The sequence below is a fragment of the Phocoena phocoena genome, chromosome 6 (genome assembly GCF_963924675.1).
Source record: "Phocoena phocoena chromosome 6, mPhoPho1.1, whole genome shotgun sequence".
Lineage (NCBI taxonomy): Eukaryota > Metazoa > Chordata > Mammalia > Artiodactyla > Phocoenidae > Phocoena > Phocoena phocoena.
The window spans coordinates 10668142-10692193 of record NC_089224.1 but is presented as its reverse complement, the minus strand read 5'-3'; the positions used below and the strand labels follow the sequence as shown (position 1 = coordinate 10692193).

At 40.2% G+C, this 24052-nt stretch overlaps 1 protein-coding gene across 1 annotated transcript in view; it reads right to left on the bottom strand.

Annotated features, from left to right (window-relative positions):
- Window positions 1-23776, bottom strand: part of FBXO16 (F-box protein 16) — a 55349-nt gene extending 31573 nt beyond the window's left edge. The window contains exons 1-4 of the mRNA XM_065879581.1: window positions 23734-23776; window positions 18771-18906; window positions 10569-10604; window positions 1369-1575 (exon numbers count right to left, since the gene is read on the bottom strand). Of these exons, the coding sequence (XP_065735653.1) occupies window positions 1369-1575; window positions 10569-10604; window positions 18771-18869 (342 nt within the window). The 5' untranslated portion in view covers window positions 18870-18906; window positions 23734-23776. The remainder of the gene's footprint in view (window positions 1-1368; window positions 1576-10568; window positions 10605-18770; window positions 18907-23733) is intronic.
- Window positions 23777-24052: the final 276 nt, after the last annotated feature.

The following is a 24052-nucleotide window of genomic DNA, read 5'->3' as shown; positions in this document are numbered from 1 at the left end:
AATACTACAGGGCTTCCCTGGTGGCGCAGTGGTTGAGAGTCCGCCTGCCGATGCAGGGGACACGGGTTCGTGCCCCGGTCCGGGAGGATCCCGCATGCCGTGGAGCGGCTGGGCCCGTAAGCCACGGCCGCTGGGCCTGCGTGTCCGGAGCCTGTGCTCCGCAACGGGAGAGGCCACAGCAGTGAGAGGCCCGCGTACCGGAAAAAAAAAAAAAAAAATTGAATACTACAAATTGTTCTCCATCATGGTTGCATCAATTTTTCTACCAACAATATATGAAAGTGCTTGTTTCCCCACACCTCCACCAATATAAAATAGTATCATTAAAAAAAATGACTCAATCCATCTGAGTCATGAAAGATGGTATGACAATGAGGCTAAACATTTTACATATTTTAGAAATATCTGCTTTTCTTTCTGTAAACTACTTGTTCACTTCCTTTGCTCATTCTTCTGCTGGGTTTTTTTTTTTTTCTTAATGTAGATTTATAGTAGTTCTTTAAAAAATAAGGAAATTAGCTCTTTGCTGGCCATATGTTTTTCTCCCTGTGTGCTTGGGCCCCCGGCAGTGAAAGTGCAGAGTCCTAATCACTGGACCACCAGGGAATTCCCTCCTTTGAGAACTTTAATGGTTTCCTTTAATTTCATATCAATCTTTTATCCTTCTAGAATTTTTTTTCCAGATAGATGCCCAATTATCTCAACACCATTCATTGAATAATTCATATATCCTACTGCATTCATTTTCTTAATCTTAAAAACTAAAGTTACCATGTTACATGTATGTGAATGCAAAGTAATAGGTAATTTCTGGTCTTACGAGACTATGGAAACAATCAACAAAATGACTATCAGTTTTATATCTTAAATAATATACTTTAATACACCATGGAATTGCTTGTAAGAAAATAATGGTCAGATCCTTTCCCAACCTCACCCCTGTGAGCACATCTGCCCACTCTGAAGACTCTTAGTCTCATATTCTTTTGTAATTATTGCATAAGCACCTTATTTTAAGCTTTTCTGTTTGTGAATGGCCCGCACTCTACAGTTTGGGATTTTACTGTAGTTCTGTGCTGTGCAATATTAAGACTACTTTGCTGATGAACTGTTACATACATGTGTATTTGTTTCCCCAGCTAGTTAATACTATTTTGTGGACACTTAGTAGTGTCTTACACGTTTTCCCGCTCTTGAGCACTAAATGCAGAGTCAGACACAAAGGAGATGAGGGTTACTTCAAACTGTACAGACTAATCATACTGGGCATCTCCTCTGCTTCTCGGTTTTGTGTACGTGCTGTTTTTCTTTCTCAAGTTTCAGCGTTTTGTCTTTACAAGATGCCATACACCGCTTCTTTGTCTTTACCTGTGCACAACGACAAAGGCTTCGGGGATCCAGGAAAGAAAAGATATATAAAGATAACACCCTTGGAAGCTTGGTAGTAAAATCCAGAGCTTCTGCTGGAATTTTTTCCTGAAGCTTTCGACAGCAGAACTTTTGCTGTGACAGGGAGCAGCGTTCTAACAGCCCTGTCAGGATTCTTCTCCTTTGAGAGTCTGTCCATTTGTCAAACTGGGGGAAAAAAAAAAAGGAAAAGAAAATTTAAAAAGCTCCAGGTTTAGTCTGACACCAGAGATGCATTGTAAAAAGAAGAGATAAGAATGGCATAGAAAGTGAGTTTAGTAATTTATTCCTAATGAATAGCATGTATTTCTTTCCCTAACTAGTAAATTCCACGTTTTACCACTTATCTGCCCTTTCTCATGTTTGTGTGGGTGAGCCCATGCAAGACTGGGGTGTGGACACAGAAGTGCACTTGACCTCAAAACTTGGAGTTACATAAAAACAGTAAGTTGAGAGCTGGCCATATTCATAAACTGAGAATATATATACTTATAAAATACAGATCTTCCTCAACTTCTGATGGGGTTACGTGCCGATATACCCATCATAAGTTGAAAATATCATAAGTCGAAAATGCATTTAATACACTTAACCTACCAAACATCCTAGCTTAGCCCAGCCTACCTTAAATGTGCTCAGAACACTTCCATGAGCCTACAGTTGGGCAAAATCATCTAACACAAAGCCTACTTTATAATAAAGTGTTGACTATCTCATGTAATTTATTGAATACTAGACTGAACGTGAAAAACAGAATGGTTGTCTGGGTACAGAAGGTTGTGAGTGTATTCGCTGTGTATCCTCATGATCGCGTGGCTGACTGGGAACTGTGGCTTGCTGGTTGCCCGGCATCTTAAAAGAATATTCTACTGCACCCAGCTAGCCTGAAAAAAAAAACCCCAAATTTACAATTTTAAATATGGTTTCTGCTGAATGTCTATCATCTTTGCACCATCATAAAGCCAAAAATTCACTAAGTTGAATCACCCTAAGTCGGGTGTACAACCTCAAGAGAAGACACTTGGGCAGCCTCTCTCCCCCAACAGTTTCTCTATTAACTCATTAGTGATTAAAACTCCAGGACGAGAAACGAACCTTTGTGTTCACAATCGGAGATAAGGTATAGCAAGCAAATATCCCTGAGAAGGGGAATAGACAGGGTTAAAGTTCTACTAATATGTAAATGATTGATATGATTGCAAAGGAAAAGGTGATAGGGGGACCTGGGAAAAAAGTACCAGAGATAGGAAGTAGATGCCAAAGCCATCTGGGGCATGCCAAACAGGAGCTTTGGTTACTTCACAATTTTCCTCAGAGATAACCCCAAACCAGTCCCAAGATCAGTGACTGATCAGAGGTAAGAACTTGAGGGCTGGCCAAAACCAAAAGAAAGCCTCTTAGGGGAACACCTAGCAGCTGAAGGGGCCATTACCAGGGCCTAAATCTCTTTTCTTCTTTGGGCCGTTAGAGAAGAGAAAACAGGGAAGTTTGGGGCTACTTGTATTTTGTATACTATTGCATTTAACATATAGAGGTTTATTAGTTATTATAAAGTAATCAGAATTTTATAATAAACTTTAGTTGTAATCATAAAATACACTGACCACCTAAAAAGGCATATAAAGTAAAAATGTATTTTTTATAAGCCTTATGACAAGTCAAATTCGTTATAATCATAGGATGTATCTTTTCAATTTGTAGGAATACTTCTTGATTAAAACTATTCACTGTTACAGATCTATTCAGTGACACATGAATCTCACTTTGGAGACTATAATTCATGTGCAGGGGGTGGGGTTGGGGGGATGGGGAATCCTAAAATGAAAAAAAAAACCACCCCAAAACCTTAACTTACAAATACGTGAATAAAATGTATTCACGTGTGAGTGTTCCCAGATTTCTTCTATGTTTGTTTCTGCACAGTCCAAATTTCCAACTCCCATAAAATGAGACTTCTTTCCTTTGGGGTTGGATTATTAGAATGAATATAGAGAAGCTGGACCAGAATGGCCAGGGCCAGGGGAAGGGTCAGGCCCAAGAAGCTGCTTTCATCTATAAAATAAAGAGCCAACGGGAAGGCATACGGAGATAGAAGAGCTGCAGGGCTTGGGCTTGTAGGGAGTTTGAGGGGTTCAGACTATAATTGCCTCTGCAGCAGTTATAGAGTGTGAGAGAACTGGGGAATGAAGGAAGGAGATGTGGGAAGTATTGTTATGAGTTTTGAATTGGATCCCCTGTGATTTTTCTTTGAGAGACCAAATGAATATTGGTATTCATTTTTAAAATTACTTTTGGGCAGTGCTATGTGGCTCTGTAGAAACTGAGCTACGTGGGGACCCAGGATGATTATGCTTACAAAATAATTTTTATGGGATATTATTAGCACTGCAAGAAATCAGAAATAACCCCAAATGCCTAACAAGAGTGGATCAGCTCAGCAAACTAATATATCAGCATGATAAGAGAAAGTATGGCATTACAGATGGATGGTGGATTTGGGAATGAGGCCATTTGAGTCTCACTAACAACCTCTTAATTTCTTCATTTACACATTAAGAATAATTATATCTAAATTGTAGGATTGTCGTGAGGATTAAATAAAATATGTATAAAATTCCTAATATGGTGCATGATTCGTAGTCATGGCAGTTAATATTATAAAGTATCACAGTGATGTTAAAAATAATAAGTATGTGGGGTAAATCAATGTAAAAGGAATAGATATGCAAACAATTAAATTACAAAGCATAAAATTACCAGGTTTGTACATTGACAAGGACGGGAAGTACATTTCGAATGACTGAGGTTAGCTCAATTACTTTCCTGGATGCCCACAAAAAGAGAATGAGCTCAGATTGAAGAACAAGTGATTTAGAATGAATATCAAAGAATATTAGGATTATAAAATGCTGAAGAAATCTATAAGAGAAAACACTAAAACATTTTCCTCTAGAGATTAAAAAGATCATTACATTGGTTCCTCATTTATTTCACTGATTACAACAAAGATAATTTATATTTGGCTTTGATTGGTGTTCTTTGCCTTGAGGGATTCTTCCTTTCTAATTGTGTTTATTTAGGCTAAAAGAAAACTAATTTGCATTCCTTGAACTCCTACCAATTGAAGGTGGGTAGATGACTCAGAAGAATGCTTAACAGTTGGGGAAAATCCCTTTGGAAATTAAAAGGTGCTAGGAATAATCCAAAAAGTAAATAATCCACGGAAGAGTTAACTGTTCAGGAATTTGGTAATCTCCCAGTATCTCTTTTTTTAATTTTAATTTTTTAACTGAAGCATAGTTGATTTACAATGGTTTAGGTGTATAGCAAAGTGATTGTTTTTTATATATATATCTATATATAGATATATAGATTCTTTTTCAGATTCTTTTTCCATTATAGGTTATTACAAGATATTGAATATAGTTCCCTGTGCTATACAGTAGGTCCTTGTTGTTTACCTATTTTACTTATGGTAGTGTGTAGCCATCCCAACATCTCTTGCATCAACTCTCAAGAAAAAAGAGCCATAATATTGTAGCCAGGGATCTAATGTGTGAGACTGGGGAGCAACTAGGGTCACTTTCCTATCCTGGTAGGTACCTCACTTCACAGTTAGTTCCTTTTTAATGTTATATATTATACGACACTATGCTATATTACATTATGCTATAATATCTTATATCATATCATATTTTATAATTATTTTAATGCCTTTTTATAGGGCTTTTTTGACAATAGAATTGTGAAAATCCTATTTTCAGAGTAGTTGTTACAACGATTCTTGCTGCACTTTCAGGAAGTGAGGACAGTTGCTAGAGTGTCAGTGCCACTCATCTTATACCGAATAGCAAGGAAAGTTCCCGGGGAGTGAGGGGCAAGATGAAGACAGAGGCTTGTTATTTTTTGCTTACTGGTTATATTATCTTAATCTGCTTGAGTTTCTGAATCTTATTATCAAACACTTAATTTCACAATAAAAACATGAATACATTATTATTTTAAAAGTTTCAAATAGGTACTTGCAGAATTAAACATGAAAATCCTCTTTATTCCGTCCCATCAAATCTCACTCCATTCCCCAGTAATAACCACTGTTTACAGTTTGATGTTCATGCATTTCTATGCATTTACGTATACATACAGCCATCAATAGGGAAGCAGTTGAAACAACAAGGTCCTATTGTGTAGCACAGGGGACCATATTCAATACCCTGTGATAAACCATAATGGAAAAGAAAAAATATATATGTATAACTGAATCACTTTGCTGTACAGCAGATTAATACAACATTGTAAATCAACTATACGTCAATAAAATTTAAAAAAAAATAGAGGGGCTTCTCTGGTGGCGCAGTGGTTAAGAATCTGACTGCCAACGCAGGGGACATGGGTTTGAACCCTGGTCCGGGAAGATCCCACATGCTGCGGAGCAACTAAGCCCGTGCACCACAACTACTGAGCCTGCGCTCTAGAGCCTGTGAGCCATAACTACTGAGACTGCATGCCACAACTACTGAGGCCTGCGCGCCTAGAGCCCGTGCTCCGCAACAAGAGAAGCCACCGCGACGAGAAGCCCACGCACTGCAACGAAGAGTAGCCCCCGCTCACCACAACTAGAGAAAGCCCACGCGCAGCAACGAAGATCTAAAGCAGCTAAAAATAAATAATTAAATAAACAAATTTATTTAAAAAAATAGGGAAGCAGTTAAATAAATTAGAGTATACCCACCCCATGGAATACTACACAACAGTTTTAAAAACAAACAAAATATAGCCATAAACGTCCAGATATGCAGTGAACTTCAGAGCATGATATTTTCTCCAGTCATTCATAGAAGTACACATATGCCATGATCTATTTATTCAATATACTACTGATACCATTTAGGTTGTTTCCAAAACACACACACACACACGTGCCTACAAACACTGCAATATTCTTGTGCACGTTTTTTCATGTCCTATGTCTATATTTCTCTAGTCCAGATAAACAGAAGTGGAATTATAGGTTCAAAGATTCTGCATTTAAAAATTTAACAGATCCTGTCAAATTGTCTTTAAAAAGTCTTTATTATTTTACATTCCCTCTAATTGTGTTTTAAGCATATCCTACTACTCCCCAGTGAATGCTTACTTACGCTGGATATTATTTATCTCTTCAATTTTTGCCCCATAGACCAAGAGAGGGGTTGGGAATCTCATTATTTTAATTTGCATTTCTCTAATTTTAGTAAAAAGAACACAGTTTCCATGTTTACTGGCCACATATATTTTTGTGTATTTCTCATTCTTCTATTGGCCCATTATTCTGTAGGGGTATTTGTATTTTTCTTATTGATTTGTAGTAACTTTATATATCTCAGCTATTAATCTTTTTTCAATTTTTTTATTGACGTATAGTTGATTTACAATATCGTGCCAATCTCTGCTGTACAGCAAAGTGACTCAGTTATAGACATATATACATTCTTTTTTAATATTCTTTTCCATTATGGTTTATCACAGGATACTGTATATCGTTCCCTGTGCTATACATTAGGACCTTGTGGTTTATCCATTCTAAATGTAATAGTTTGCATCTACCAACCCCAAACTCCTAGTCCATCCCTCTCCCTGCCATCTCCCCGCTTGGCCACCACAAGTCTGTTCTCTATGTCTATGAGTCTGTTTCTGTTTTGTAGATAGGTTCATTTGTGCCATACATTAGATTCCACATATAAGTGATATCATATGGTATTTGTCTTTCTCTTTCTGACTTACTTCACTTAGTATGATGATCTCTAGTTGCATCCAAGTTGCTGCAAGTGGCATTATTTCATTCTTTCTTATGGCTGAGTAGTATTCCATTGTATGTATGCACCACATCATCTTTATCCATTCATCAGATATTAATCTTTATCAAGCAACTTGCAGAATATTTTCCTGTATCTCTTTTGAATTTTAACTCTGATTATGGTTGTTTCTAGCAAGTTAAAAGTGATGCCATCTACTTTAATCAAATTCTTTATAACATTACAATTATTTCTAACAACAGCAGAAGCTGAGAAAAAGTCTGAAATACTATCTTTTCAACTGAAATACCTCTGCTGGTGTTTTCTGTCCATTGGGAAGTAGTTGCCTTTTCTAACAGGGATTGAAGGGCAGAGAGGATTTAAGAGAAAATGGATTAAGTAATAGCATGGAACAGCAAAGTTGAAGAGCTTTCTTTCAGTTTCTCTTAATCATTTTGTTTGTAACTGTACAGAACATCAGACATTTGCCATGTGCAAATGTATGAACAAAATGACATTCTATGGCTAAATATAAAATACTTTTGAATTGTTTATCATTGAATAGGTCTCATTAAATCTTGCCTCTTACTATCCAGATTGTTTTAAAAAATGACTTTATTTCTAATACTAGATGGACCTTTAAAACCAATACTTAGTCCCTACAATGAATATCCAAGTAATGTTATGTTTAAATCGACATCCTTATTTCTCCTTTCTTTTTTTGGAAAATGCATTTCTTATGTTATCGATCTCTTAATGTTGTTTGTAAAGAACACAAACAAAAACCTTAAAAACTAAAATGGAGAGAGAAAACTGAATTAAAGTAAATTGGAGGGACTTTCCTGGCGGTCTAGAGGTTAAGACTCTGCACTTCCATTGCAGGGGGCATGGGTTTGATCCCTGGTCGTGGACCTAAGATCCCGCACGCCACAGGGCGAGGCAAAAAAAAATAAAATAAAATAAATTGGAAATATCCCCTTGAAACTTAATTGATGTAGCCTTCATGGGGGTATGAAGATTACTATGTGATCTAGTGAATTTAAGGAATAAGTTTGTTGTTAGGCAAAAGAGAAAAACCAGTGAGTGTCATTTAGAAAATATTTATTAAATGTCTGACAGCATCAAGGAATGTATAACAAGGAGTATGATAGAACCATGCCGACCCCCTGTAGTTTAGCCAACTGCAGTAGATAGATAATTAGTGATCTTTGCAAATATATGTTTCTATCAGTTATGGTAAAAGAAAAGAATAAACAGGACCTTTTAAAAAGTTTGAAGACCTTGAACTTCATCCAGGGTGATATTGAAAATATTTAACAACTGGCAATGCTAACAACCAATCAAAACAGATAGTAGCTGGTCAGCCATACCACTGAGCACTGGCTGAACATTGGCCCTGGCCCTGGTTATATTAATTTAGGGATTTCCACTAATAGTAAGTGGAATGACAGTGCAAATACAGTCATTCTAAATAAATGTCTTTTTTAAGTTTCTGGTAACAGATGCAAAGTTAGTTTAAAAACATAAATAGAATATGAGAAAAACTTAGCTAGATTGCAGTATTTTAAAATTAATTTTTAGTGAATTTATTTTAGAATATATATATATATATATATATATATATATTTTTTTTTTTTTTTTGGCCCACACTGTGTGGCATGTGGGATATTAGTTCCCTGACCAGGGATTGAACCCATGTCCCCTGCATTAGAAGCACAGAGTCTTAACTGCTGCACTGCCAGGGAAGTCCCTTTAGTGAATTTATTTTATAAAATTTTAGTACTATTTTGAATAGGTAATACATTCACATGATTAAAAACATTCACATGGTTAAAACTTCAGAAGGTACAAAAGACTATTCACCTAAAAGTGCAAGTTTTTGCATAGCCATGTTTTCAGTTCTCTTAAGTGAAGAGACTATCAGGTGAGACTGCAGAGGAATTTGAGGAGTAGTACGCATTGCTCAGAGATGGGGGCTTTGATCACGATGGACAATAGTCACTGAGACCGTGTTTCCTTTGAGGAAGAGTGTGAAAGTCTTTGTGCTAAGGATAGTCATGTCTTGTTAGGTAAAAGCATAAAGTTGTTACAGCGTTCCTTTGGAAGTTTAAGTATATGTAGAGGGGTGTATATGGATGCTAAGGAGTTAAGTGGGTGAGCTGTGCTGGTTTCTAAGCTATCATCTCTCAGATCCAAACCCATCCCATATTCTGTGAGTATGGAAGGCTAGGGCTCCACAAACCAAATTTCTCCTTTGACGGTGGGCTCCCTGTTAAATACTGCCAATGGGGAGGGGTCACTAGAGGGAAACTGAGGGAGAAGAACCTCACTCATTTCTGTTTCCTTGCTGTTCCTGGCACTTATCACCTTAGCTCTTCACCCTGGCAGTAGCAGTTGATTCCTGAATCCTGTTTTTTCCACACTCCCAGAACCATCATGCTTCCTCAGATATATCAGAATCAGCTGGCCATGATATCCTCTATTTTATTCTGTAGACGTCCCCTACAGGGATGGTCCCAGCTCCAGAGTCCTTTCTTTGGGCTCCTGACGTATCGGCGAAGCTGGTGGTAGCTACTTCCTGCATCTCTAGCTCCACGGTACCTCAGTGTTCCCTTTTTGTCTTTTCTGTCTTCTAGTATTTATTTAACCAGTTCTATTTATTAAATTATGTCTGTTAAAATAACTGGCATGATTTCTTTTTTTTTGACTGAACCCTAACTGATACATACAGAAAGTACCAGTCAAACTTCTGAGGGAATGAGCAATTGCTCATTACCTTATGTCCAAACTGAATTCTTTGGGCTCCATGATAACATAACACAATATGGAAGTAAGCATACTTTTTTTTTTTTTTGGGCAGTGTCACCTGGCATGCAAGATCTTAGTTCCCTGACCAGGGATTGAACCCACACCCCCTGCAGTGGAAGCATGGAGTCTTAATCACTGGAAGTCCCACTTTTTAATTTTTTTAAATTATTTTTTTATCGAAGTATAGTTGATTTACAATGTTGTACCAATCTCTGCTTTGCAGTAAAGTGACTCAGTTATACATATATATATCTGTATTCTTTTTTTTTTATATTCTTTTCCATTATGGTTTATCCCAGGAGATTGGATATAGTTCCTTGTGCTATACAGTAGGACCTTGTGGTTTATCCATTCTAAATGTAATAGTTTGCATCTACCAACCCCAAACTCTCAGTCGATCCCTCTCCCTCCTCCCCTCCCCCTTGGCAACCACAAGTCTGTTCTCTATGTCTCTGAGTATGTTTCTGTTTTGTAGGTAGATTCATTTGTGCCATACTTTAGATTCCACATATAAGTGATATCATATGGTATTTGTCTTTCCCTTTCTGACTCAGAAGTAAGTATACTTTAAATAGTTACCCATTTTCCAAGCAGAGCTCTTCTTTCTTCAAATACCTACAATAAATAAAAAAAAGAATGGAATGATTTCATATTTCACTGTTCAAAATACCCATTACAAAAGAGACATCATTAAAGTATCAATAAATATTGACAGGCTTTTCATTATACCTACTGAGTATAAAACAGATTTTGCACCTGAAAAGGTACTTTACTTATATTTTTTAAATATTTATTTTATGTATTTATTTGTCTGTACCAGGTCTTAGTTACGGCATACGGGATCTTCGTTGCCACGTGCAGGACCTTTTCTTTTTTTTTTTAGTTGCAGCATGCGGGATCTAGTTCCCTGACCAGGGATTGAACCCAGGCCCCTTGCATTGGGAGTGAGGACTCTTAACCACTGGGGAAATACCTTTACTTATTTTTAACTTGGGCAAAGTTTCTTTTTTCTCAGTTTCTCCATGTGAAATAATTCATCTTAAAGAAGAAATAATTTTTTAAAGGCAAGAAATAAGAAAAGCTGGGAATTCCCTGGCCGTCCAGTGGTTGGAACTTCGTACTTCCACTGCAGGGGGCAGGGGTTCAATCCCTGGCTGGGGACTAAGATCCCACAAGCCACTCGGCATGGCCAAAAAGGAAAAAAAGAAATAAGAATGGAATTGTGAAGTGAAATCATTTTTGGAATTTGAAAGGAGATGAAAAAACTGACAAAGGAAAAACAGGAAAATGGAGAACCTCCCTCAAATATTTCAGCATCAATAGTATAAGAACCTGTGAAATTTATGAGTGAGTGGCTCTGTTTTTATATTTCCATGAGTTCACATATCAGGGGGTTGTACATGACTTATATGTTTGTAGGATTAGAAACTTGCATATGTGCGCCTCTGGGCTTACAGCTCAGTGTTTATCTGTATAGGTTTGTCGTTATATACTATTTAGGATAGAAACCATGTCTTAGTCACCTTGCAGTGCAGTGCAGAGTGCTGTACAGGGCATATTACAGGGACTCGCGTTTGCCGGATTAAATGAATGTGATCGTGACAAATGAACATCCTTATGGATGTATCGGTACAATGTGAGTGTATTTCTAAACTGGCTTTTCTGAGCATCAGTCATTTGTATATTTGAATGAGTGAGGAAGGGACAACTAATGTGAGAATGTTTGGCGGAGGAGGGAGTTCTGGGGAGAGGAAGTAAGAGACAGCAGTGAACAGATGTGAATGTCTCTCTCACTCCTACACTACACCCTCTGTCAGCTTTCAAAATTGGGCCTGATGTTTTTCCCTTCCTCTTGGCACTATCTAAATTCTCTCGCACTGTTAAGATCATTCTTATTTGGAAAGTAGCACAGGCCTATTTCTTCCCTTTTGTGGAGGAGGATGAGGCGCTGGCTTCATTCTTCCAACAGATACGTTTTCCTTCCTTTTTCAGACTCTCAAACTCTACTTTCAAAGGGCATATGACACGGAGATTGAAATAACTGGTTCAACAACAACCTCAAGGCCTGTAAAATGTCATCTTTGCTACTAACCACGGAACCTCATACATCACAGGCAGACATTTTTTATACTTTAGAGAAGAAGAAAAAGAATACCATTCTTGGGCTTCCCTGGTGGCACAGTGGTTGAGAATCTGCCTGCTAATGCAGGGGACACGGGTTCGAGCCCTGGTCTGGGAGGATCCCACATGCCGTGGAGCAACTAGGCCCGTGAGCCACAACTACTGAGCCTGCGCGTTTGGAGCCTGTGCTCCGCAACAAGAGAGGCCGCGATAGTGAGAGGCCCGCGCACCGCGATGAAGAGTGGCCCCCGCGTGCTGCAACTAGAGAAAGCCCTCGCACAGAAACAAAGACCCAACACAGCCAAAATAAATAAATTAATTAATAAACTCCTATACCCACTATCTTTAAAAAGAAAAAAAAGAATACCATTCTCCCTTTCCCCCTAATTAACTGCTGCCTGGGCTACTAAGACCCTCAAATAACGGCGACAGATAAACTCAGAATTTCTAAATGAAAATAGAAGCGCGGACTTCCCTGGCAGTCCAGTGGTTAAGACTCTGGACTTCCACTGCAAGGGGGCGTGGGTTTGATCCCTGGTTGGGGAACTAAGGTCCCGCATGCCCCAGGCGTGGCCAAAACAACAAAACAAAACAACAACAACAACAAAAATAGAAGAGAACCTAGAGAATACAGAAGACTGAAAAATCAGGATTCAAATATTTCCTGAACCCTACTCTTGTGTCTAACCAAATCCTACCAATCATCTAATTCCCAGCCCAAGTCCCTGGCACCAACACGTTTCCAGCACCCGCTGACCTCACTCCTCCCAACTCCTCCTCCACTTGCAGCCCATGCTCCACCTGGACTTTCTAGGGTTTGCTGTTGCCTGCCAGGTGATTTTGTTCATTTCATCTTCCCGTGTAGATTACAACCACTTTTCCTTATATGCTCCACAGGCTCCACGGCAGGCTCACAACAAACACCTGCTGATGGAACAACAGTTTCAGACGACGTAGAATTTTAGAGCTAAAAGGAATCCTAAGATCTTTTTGTTCAATTCCCTGATTTTAGAGGGGATAAGCAGAGGCCCAAAGAGTTAATCATTGGTTCCAGACTGTCTGTTCAGCTCAACTCTATACTTGGTTCCTCCCTAGATCCCTGGTCTTCCCTATCCTGACCTCCAGCCCTACGTTCTCCTTTTTTTTTTTTAAGCTTATATTTAGTTGGACAGATTGATACATGTGTTATTTATTTATTTTTAAAACTTATTTGGCTGTGCCGTGTCTTAGTTGTGGCATGTGGGATCTTTGTTGCGGCATGTGGGATCTTTAGTTGTGGCACATGGGATTTTTTGTTGCAGCATACGAAATCTAGTTTCCTGACCAGGGATCGAACCTGGGCCCCCTGTATTGGGAGTGTGGAGTGTTAATCACTGGACCACCAGGGAAGTCCCAGCCCTATATTCTCAGTGAACCGCTGCTCACACTTTGGCCTGACAGTGGGAAGAAAAAAAGATTAGGTCCAAAGACCACAACCTCCTTTCAAAAGGAGGTTGGAATGATGACCATCGTGGTGTCCAATGGTGACAGGGGGCATTGGAAAGAAAGGGGCACTGACTTGAAGGGGAGAGGAGGGTCAGCAAGAAGGTGGCAGGAAAGGAACAGGGTGGGAGGTGGAGTGTTTAGAGAGCCAACAACCAAGTCTAAGCAGGGTGCAAGCAAATCCAGTTCTTTACCAAAAGGCATTTAGACCCAAGTGGAAACTGATGGGAGTAAAGGGGGAGAGGAGAAACACCAGACAAACTCAGATCTGGTTCTACTCTGCCCTTGACAAGAAATAAAATTTGGGACAAATTATTTAATTGTCAGGTCCTCAGTCAGACTCAGAATCATGTATTCTCTGGTTTGGAGCCAGTCCTCATTCCAAGGATTTGCAATCAGGTTTTTCATCTTTAAGAGCTGGGAAGGGGGTGGAGGGATAAATTAGGAGTTTGGGATTAACATATACACACTACTCTATGTAAAATACATACCCGACAAGGACCTACTGTATACCACTGGGAACTATACTCAATATTTTGTAATAACCTGTAAGGGAAAAGAATCTGAAAAAGAATATATATATATATTTGTATAACTGAATCAGCTGGCTGTACACCTGAAAATAATACAGCATTGTAAATCAACTATACTTCAATTTAAAAAAAGAGCTGGGAAACTTATAGCTTCAAGTGGAAACGTTAAAGTGGGTCTTCTTTCCTCGCAGAATGCTGTAGTCTGTTTACATCACAGTTTACTCAGAGCCTGCTGTTAAGTCAAAATCCCACGGTTGTTATTTTAGTCTGTTGACACTGCAGTTCCATATTTCACCATGTGACATCATTAAAGTTAAGAATAAGACATTTTGGGGCTCCTAAATTATGACGGATATATGGTAGTTAGGTGCTTTTTCTCAGAACACCCTTTTAACGTGTACTGTACTACATGTGCGAACCATACTCAAAAAGAAATGTTGATCATTTTCAATTAAAACACTGGGTGGCAAAGAAATACATACTTTTAAAACATTCCTTCTCTCAAAGTTCACAATGTCTGAATTATTTTATAATCTGTTATATTTGCCTAAACTTATGATGCTATTTTTTTTAGGTGTTTACATTTGAATTCAATCTCTATGCTTAAAGCCTGCTGTGAAGTTAAAACCCTGTGACGTTCAGTCTGAGACAGTTACGTATTTCACATTTTACTCCAGAGCAGAAAAAAGGCAAAATTAAAAACCAAAAACAGAACCTCAAAATTACGCTGATCATTGGTGACAAACGCCCCGTTTTAGAAATACAGAGTAGCCCTTGAAGTTATTGTATGGTCACCTTCTGCCGAGCTGTATCCTTGGCCATCTATTTTTAATCCTTTCCACACAGTCAGAATGTTAGATCTGGAAGGGACATTTGAGGTCATCTGACCCAACCCATTCATTTTCCAAAGGAAGGTAGTAAAGATCAGAGATGTAAGTGACTCACTGAAGTCAAGCAGGAGGTTATTAGTACAGCTGATCTGGAACCTGTGTTTTCAATTCTCAGAGTTTTTGTTCTTTGTTTGCTTTTATTTATATTTGTTTTTTAAATTGTTTTAAAATTTGAAATATTATTGCACTGTATAAAGTAAAAACCAAAAACTCTTCTAACAGACCTCCCTCCCACCTTCCCATGCCATCCAACTCTTTGGGGGAAACCACTATTAATAGTTTGGTATATACATATCCAAATTCCATGGGTGTGTCTATGTACATTAATACACAGACATATGGGTATATACACATGCCAAGATTTAAAAAAAAAATTTTTTTTTGGCCACACCGCGTCATGTGGGGTCTTAGTTCCCCAACCCGGGATCGAACCCACACCCCCTGCAGTGGAAGTCCGCCAAGATTTTTAAAAATAATTTTACTCCAAACTAGAACCTAACTAAACCAAAATAAAGCAATTTTGGAATAAATGGGAGTTCTGAACAACAAAATAAATATCATCTTTAGAAATTATCATGAAATTTGACAACAGCTCTTCAGGAACCAGGATAAGGCTGTGTCATGCTTGCTATGATGCGCGGCCCAGATTCCCCTCCAGGATTGAAGGATTTATTCCCCCCAACTGTTGGGAGTGCTGCTGGCTGACAGCCATGAGCTGGAGAGATCTGCCCTGACTAAGATCCCATCCACTGAATGCTCAGTGTGGAAGTATAAAGGCCAGGCCCCCTGATGCAATGCAAGACTCTGAAGGATCTTTGGGGTGTCCTACAGGGTCCATGGAGGCCTTGTCGCAACTGCCTGACAGCCCAGCTTCTTCCTGTGCCCTAAATCTACATCCTGTTCTTCCCTCCCCACACCTCCCCAGGTATGGATCTTGAGAGCCTTCCCCCATCAACGCCCTACATGCCAATCTCAGAGTCTGCTTCTCCAGTAACCCAACCTGCAACAGGCAATCAGACAATCAGACAATCAAGATACATTTTCTCCATGGCTGCTAAATCGATGAAGACTTCTCATTTTTCAAAGAAAATTTCTGAAAATGAAGACATCCAACGAATACGTATTTCAATTCAAGTCACATTTTCACGTGCGTAAAACCTTTACAATTCTATGAGAAAACGTATTTCAAAACTAAACACTGGAGTTTCTGGGGGAAGAAAGCAGAGAAGCTGCTATGTAAACTGTTGGAGAACTAAGAGCATTGCAAACAGGTGCTCAATAAATAATTGTTGAGCTGAATTAAAAAAGACTGTCAATAGACTTGCTTTTTGCTCATGGCTGGGTGAAGGCTGGATTTCTCTCTTTCTCTGCTTCTCCTTTTGTTTCTCCTCGTGCCTCCTTTTTTTTTTTTTCTATTTCTCGATCTCCTTTCCTCACTTCCTTTATCTTTTTCCCTTCCAGTATCTCTCCCTTTTACTTCTCAGTATTCCGATGGCTATGTTGGTTCCTCTGTCTCTCTCCCAAATTTGCTCATGTTCTGCATCAAATGAGTAGAAACAGGAAAGTCCTGAGCAGAAGGGGTCAGGATGGATGCTCCAGCTTTGCCAGAGCAATTAGCATAGCTGTTAGTTCAGAGAGGCAAAGGGTCAAATCCAGGCTAAGGAAGGAGAGACGTGGGGACAAGAAGGCCAGAGTCAATGAAGGAGGTCTCAGTGAGTACAGCTGACCTCTGACTCCATTCTTTGTGCTTCAGGAAACACATCAGGCTCTGGAGATGCAGAGAGAAAAGACAGAATCGCAACCCTTAACACATTAGGGTCGGGACTTCCCTGGTGGTCCAGTGGTTAAGACTCCATGCTCCCAATGCAAGGGGCACGGGTTTGATCCCTGGTTGGGGAACTAAGATCCCGCAGGCCGCATGGTACGGCCTAAAAAACAAAAAAGAAAGATCATATAAAAACATATTAGAGTCAAGTGGAGAAGTCGGTAAACAGTGATGAGAAGAAAGAAAAGCAAGGGGGATTAGGCTTCCCCGAGAAATGACATTTCAGATAACTCTTACAGGAGGCCATGAGGAGGGCACTACAAAGGCGTGGAGGGGATGAGAGAGCTTGGCCCAGATGTAGGATGAGAGGAGGCAGAGGCAGGGCTTGAACTGCGATGCTGGTTGAGTCAATTCATGAAGGGTCCTCAGTGCTATGTGTGGGGCGGGGGTTGGAATTTACCCTTTGGAGCAGAGTGTTATCAGTCTTACTTAATAGGATTAGTTTGGTACTTTAGAAAGATCATTCTGGGATCAGAAGAGAGGATGGATTGCTAGGGATAGAGGCAGTGAAACCAGTTGGGGGGGTTACTACAATGTGCCAGGCAAAGGGTGATGAGGGCGTGAACTGAGAATGTGGAGCTGGAGGTACACAGTGAAAGGAGAAAAGGGGTCCGGATGAAGAGACCTAGGAGGAAGACTCAGAGCTTCAAAACGAATTGCATATGGGAGTGAGGCAGAGCAGTGGCAGACACTCCTTCCTGAGCTTCTCATCTCCTAAATATCTTGAAATGCCAGGAGTGCAAGGTCCTGACTGCCCTTTTCTTGGGCCATTACTCCAGGCTGTGCTGGCAGCAAGGAACCTTGAGGGGTGAGGTACTAACTCCCTTTAGAACCAAGAGCAGCCTTGCTAATGCTCAGTATTGAAAGCAGTGGATTCCCTGGGCTCCTTGCTCCTCAGCTGTGGTGCAGACCCACTGTGTGCGTAGTATGTATCTGGGTCTCTGCGTCACCCCTGTGGCACAAGGTGGGCCTGGAGAACCTGTGCAAACATGTTGCTCACGCCCCTTGCTGCATTGTAAGAAAGTTCTTTGTCTCTGACCCAAGTATCTGTTGTCTTCTACTGTGAAACAGTAGTGACTTTGCCATAAGTAACAGGCTAAGTTATTAGCTTGCAAGATGGGGAAAACCAAACCCTGGACCCAAGAGGGAGAAGGAAGATTTGCAGCTTGAGTGATTTGGTGTAAAGTGATGCCCTTCCTTAGGGGGAGGAACTGGTGTGTAGGAGCAAGATAGTGAGGTCAGTTTTATTGATGTTGATTGTAATTTACTGTCAACTAGATATGGTCCTTGTATATAAGTACTGATATAGGAGCTCACAGGCCTGTTGGAAATTCTGCCCCTAATTGAAGCAGGAGTAGAAATCCCCAGAGGTTGGCAATCTTACATGCCCACATGATACCCAGCTGTCCACACTTGCAATGCTTTTTCTGGTGTATTCTGCTGGCACCTCCCCAGAACGCAGGTGGCAAATAAACTTCTTAGGAGAATCCGAGTAATGTGAGTAATCAGCTGACATTGACTCATTTTATTTACTTGGTTAAATGTACAGCGTTATCCAGTAACCTCAACTCTAGCAAGAAAACCTATTTTGGGGGGAACTCCTCACACATCACCCCCTCCTCTTTCATTTCCGCTGGTTCCTGCAAAGAACCAGTGATAGAAGGGAAAAGGCATTTGGGGTGAGAGAGAGGAGGAGTGACAGTGGAGGAAAGAGTAAATCTTTCTTTCTAGGCAGGAACTTTGTGTCTACTGCCAACCCTGGCCATGTAGCAAGCGTTCAGTTAAAGTTTCTGAAAAAGTCCTTCATTTTGTTTTTTTGTTTTTTACACAGTCCTAAACAATTAATGTTTGTATTTTGATAACCAAGATTTTAATACTTTTTTTTCTTTAAGGCGTGGACCCAACTGATAAAATAGCTCTTATCACTTACCCGGTTATTCAAAAGCTGATGGTTTAGGGGTGTCCAGGTACTCATCTTTGCCTGCATTTTGGGACCACCTATGTTTTTTGGAGGTGCAAATGCCATCATGAAATAACTGGATATTCTTCCATAAGAAAAACTATACCTGTAGAAGAAATGAATCATATAATCTTCAGGATACTAAAAACACTAATACCATATAATCTTTTAGTACGTTGGGACCAGGGAATGGGAGGGCTAACATTTATTGGGAACATTTTATATGTCAGGAACTTTTATGTTTGCTCAATTAAAACTCGTAACAGGGCTTCCCTGGTGGCGCAGTGGTTAAGAATCCGCCTGCCAATGCAGGGGACACGGGTTCAAGCCCCGGGCCAGGAAGATCCCACATGCCATGGAGCAACAAAGCCCATGTGCCACAACTACTGAGCCTGTGCTCCAGAGACCGTGAGCCACAACTACTGAAGCCTGCATGCCACAACTACTGAAGCCCGCACGCCTAGAGCCCATGTTCCACAACAAGAGAAGCCACCGCAACAAGAAGTCCGCACACCGCAACAAAGAGTAGCCCCTGCTTGCCGCAACTAGAGAAAATCCGCGCACAGCAAGGAAGACCCAACGCAGCCAAAAATAAATAAATAAAACTCATAACAATCTGGTGAGGTGGTGGGTTTTAGCTCATTTTACAGATGAAGAAAATGAGGCTCACTGAAATAATACTCTCTGCCCAAATTTATACAGACAGTAAGTGGAGAACTGGAAATCAGACCCAGGTCTACTTACCTCTGCTTGATTTTCATTGAACCATGGGAGAAATCCAGAATCTCTCCTAGCTAAGAACATACCATATTGGCCAGAAAGAAGAAGTATTTATAAAATCACAGTGCAGTATAAAAACACTCTATCTTTGTCCCTTGTGACCTTCTTCCTCCCCTCTTATCTTTCTGACATCTAGGTAACAAGGGTTCTAGCTTGATACCATATTTAAGAGGTAGAATGGTACAACAGATAAAGCCAAGACTTTGGATACAGACAGATTTGGGTTTAATGGGGGAAATGTGCTGTTTTTAGATGTCCAGTACTAAATATGTCTTCCTTCATTTGATTAAAGCACTCTAGTTTCCATTAGGAATTACTTTTCCCTCATTATTTAGAGTCTGCTCTGTTGGTTAATCAAGGTGGCCTCCCCCTCCCCAGTCATGAGACCAAGCTAGGCCAGTTTACTTTTTTTTGGGGGGGGGGGCTGTACCACTCAGCTTGTGGGATCTTAGTTCCCTGACCAGGGATTGAACCCAGGCCCACAGCAGTGAAAGAGCCAAGTCCTAACCACTGGAGCTGCCAGGGAATTCCCCTAGGCCAGTTTACTGATGCTGGCTTATCCTTACTTTACAGCTGAGGTGGTCATTCAAAGTACCATAGGTGCTCTGAGCAGACTAATAAGCTGTCATTGCTGACTTAACCTTCGGAAGCCCCTTGTCCTTTCTTACTCATTTTGTAAGCCAGCTGATACAATAAATCAATCTCCTCTTTAGCTTCCATTAGCTAGAATCTATTTCTGTCGTTTGCAACCAAAATTTTTTACCTTATACAGTTTGGATCCTGGTTCTAAAACTTACTAGCTGTGTAACTTTTTGCAAGTTATTGAACCATCTCAGTTTCCTTATTTGTAAAATAAGGATGTGCGTATCTACCCTCAACTGCTGTTGCAAAGGTTAGAGAAAAAAGGCTCAAGCAGAATGCCTGACAGATGAGTGGTCTTGATAAGTAGAATCCCTGCAGCCTTTCTTAGAACTCCCTGTCATTTACAGAGTGCCTCAAAGCCTGTGCTTTAGAAGCCCACAACAAAATATTTTAAGGTGAAAAATATTTAAAGCAGACTGATGGTATTTTCAGTATGTATCCTCCATGTTTCTGCTTATTTGTGCTTTTCTTCCTCTCTGTAGGTAGGTTTCATGTCCAAGGAAGTGGTGCTGAGTGAGGGGGCTAGGACTTACTTGCCTGCTTGATCTCTGGGCTGCGAAAATTACAGCAACAAATACTGGACAGCTCTTTTAAAAAAAAATCACTAGTGTTTAGCTGATAGAGGATTCCCCAAATGCTAGATCTGAAATTTTGAGGCTCTCACTTGACATGTAATATTCTCTCTCAGGTTTAAGTTAGAGCTGAAGATAAAGCCAATGTTTTAAAATCTCAGGGTTTTAAACAGTAGACAGTATCTTCCTACAGTTTTTTGCTGTCACCACTCCACTGGCATAAGGGGGCTCAGATCAGTCCTTATATTCTTAGCTCCAAACAGCTATGTTGCAAAAGGTGTAAGAAATGATTTCATTACAGTGTTATTAATTGGCAGCTATAAAAGCACACGTGAGCAGGCAAATTATAGGTACAAAGCATGGTCACTGAATCTAGATCTGCCCAGTTAAAAATCACATATTTCTTTTTTGTTATTGTTATTTATTCATGTTTGACCTTTCTTCTCTTTAAACCAATTGGTTTTTTCTTTGTTTTATTTTAAATTTTTATTTATTTATTTTGGCCGCTCTGTGCAGCTTGTGGTATCTTAGTTTCCCGACCAGGGATTAAACCCGGGCCCTCGCAGTGGTTAAGAATCCACCTACCAATGCAGGGGACACAGGTTTGATCCCTGGTCCGGGAAGATCCTACATGCCGTGGAGCAACTAAGCCCGTGTGCCACAACTACTGAAGCCCGCGTGCCTAGAGCCAGTGCTCCACAACAATAGAAGCCACTGCAATAAGAAGCCTGTGCACCACAACGAAGAGTAGCCCCCGCTCACCGCAGCTACAGAAAGCCCACACTCAGCAACGAAGACCCAATGCCACCAAAAATAAATAAAATTTTTTTAAAAATTCTATAAATCCAGGCCCTCGGCAGTGAAAGTGTGGAGCCCTAACCACTGGACTACCAGGGAATTCCCTAAACCGATTGTTTTCAATCTTTTTTTTTCAGGGCCATAAAACTCTTAGAGAATATGATGAAAACTCCTGCTGCAAGCTGAGAAACTCTCTCTCTTTCCAGTTTGTGTAGGAAGCAATCTGACTGATTCTAGGCACAATTTCTGATTAGGACAAAGTAGCTTTTCTAGGGCCTCCCCAAGGCCTTACACTGGTTGTTTCCTTTGTCCTGGGTCCTTAGAGCTAGAAATTATTTGAATTAGGCTTTCTTCAAATCAACTTGAGGAAAGTTTGGTTTTCAGGAGATGGGCCAGGCCAGGAGAAAGAGACCTCTTGGTAATAGTCTTGCTGAAGCAGGCAAATGGAGGTGCCCTGCTCTGTCTTTTGTCATTATCTCTTCACAGTTTTTCCTCCTCCATCCATTCTAGAAGATGGGTACCGTGCATATTTGCACGCCCACACCAGTTCACAGTATAGACCACTCAGACACTTCTATACAACATACATAAAAATAACAAGACAAAGCAAGTTGTCTTCCCTTCTTCAACATACAAGCTTGCTGTTGCTTTTTTATGACCTCTTTTCCCCTTAATGGCTGTCGTTGCATGTTCATCTTTAATTTTTCTTTGGATAAAAAGGAAGAAAAAGGGCTTATGGCCCTTGCCCCCAATGTGTGGTTCTAGTTCCATGTTTAAAGGCAAAGATAGGTCCTCTGGTAAAGTTCCAGTGGTCACGTACCTCCAATACCATCTTCTAAGCCATTCTTCACACTGTCACCATTATTCAACTGCACTAAGGACCTTATTAGGCCTGTATTAGAGGTACAAAGATGAGAGTCTTGGCTATAATGGAGCTAAAAGTCTACTGCTAGAGAGGTTTCTTTTTTTGTTTGTTGTTTTTTTGACAAATAAAAAAGGTATATATTTAAGGTATATAACGTGATGTTTTAATACACGTATACATTGTAAAATGCTTACCACAATCAAACTATTTAACATATCCATCACCTCCCATAGTTACCGTTTGTGTGTGTGATGAGAATACTTGAGATCTACTCGTTTAGCAAATTTCAAGTATACATTATTATTAACTATAGTCACAATGCTGTAGATAGGATCTCTAGAACTCATTCATTTTATAACTAGAGGTTTGTACCCTTTGATCAATAGCTCCCCATTTCCCCACCCCCCCCAACCTTTGCTAATCACCACTCTCCTTGGGAGGTATTTTTTAAAAATACCTGTCATTTTTCAGCTCAAAAATCTTCAGAGGCTTGATAATGGCTACAGAATATCCAGGCTTCTTAGCATGCAAATCTAGGTCCACTATGAACTTACCTCCACCTACCTTTTCAGCTTCATCCTCCTTTCTCTCCCTTCATGCACTATCTGCCCAGACACACTGAACTTCAGATCAGAGAACGTGGTACAAAACCGATGCTTCTTTGCTTATGTGGTTTTCTGACACTGCTTACCTGAATCCTAATCTCAGTAGTATGTACGTAATGGGTGCTCAATAAATATTTGTCAACTGAATGAATGAATACAACAGTGGAGGGGAGGCGGTTTAAGGATTAAAACTAGTGGAAGGGAAGGATAAAACTCAGCATTAGGAACTGACCACTGGTATTAAACTCAGGACGATCAGATTTTTATTTGGAGTTTACAGAGTGGAAGAGGATTGAGTTTCTATACTAACATACATCTCACCCATTGTACATTGCAGTATCATCAGAGGAGATCAGATATTATCAGGAAATTATCAGGAAAGAGGGTATGGTTAGACTTAAATATGAATTCATCTGATATTCAACTAGGTAGAAACAGAAAAACTATAATACCGTGCAAAGAGCTAGTGCTTGATAGGCATAGAAACAATTATTTGTTGGTTGTTAATTTCAGAAATATGAAGCATCTGTCACTTGAACTGCAGCTGAAACGGAGCAAAATGTAATTCCCGGGGGGCACTGCCAAGGTTTGTGAGAGACCCAGGAGGATCTGAGAGAGGAGCTCTCAAACGAAAGCCTCCATCTTTTTCATGCACTGCCCACTGCTCTCACCTCTTTTGGTTCGTCTTTCTCTTCAAGCCTCTGGCGCTGGTGTTGCCATAGTTGCTGTTTCTTTGACTCTGTCTAGCCCCCACCCCTTCCAGTAGTCCAATCGCCGCCTTTAAATCTTTTCGCTGGCATCCGGGGTCTCTTAGGCAACAATGTGTGGTCTCTTGATTGGCCAGGAGATCCTGGAGGGCTGGCTCCAAAATTGGGCGCACGGATAAAACGAAAAAGTGTGAGCGCCAAGAGGGTGGGAGGGACTGCAATCTCCCAATATAATGCTAGTACGAAGATGCAGACGATCCCGAAATAAACAGCCTTAAAAGCC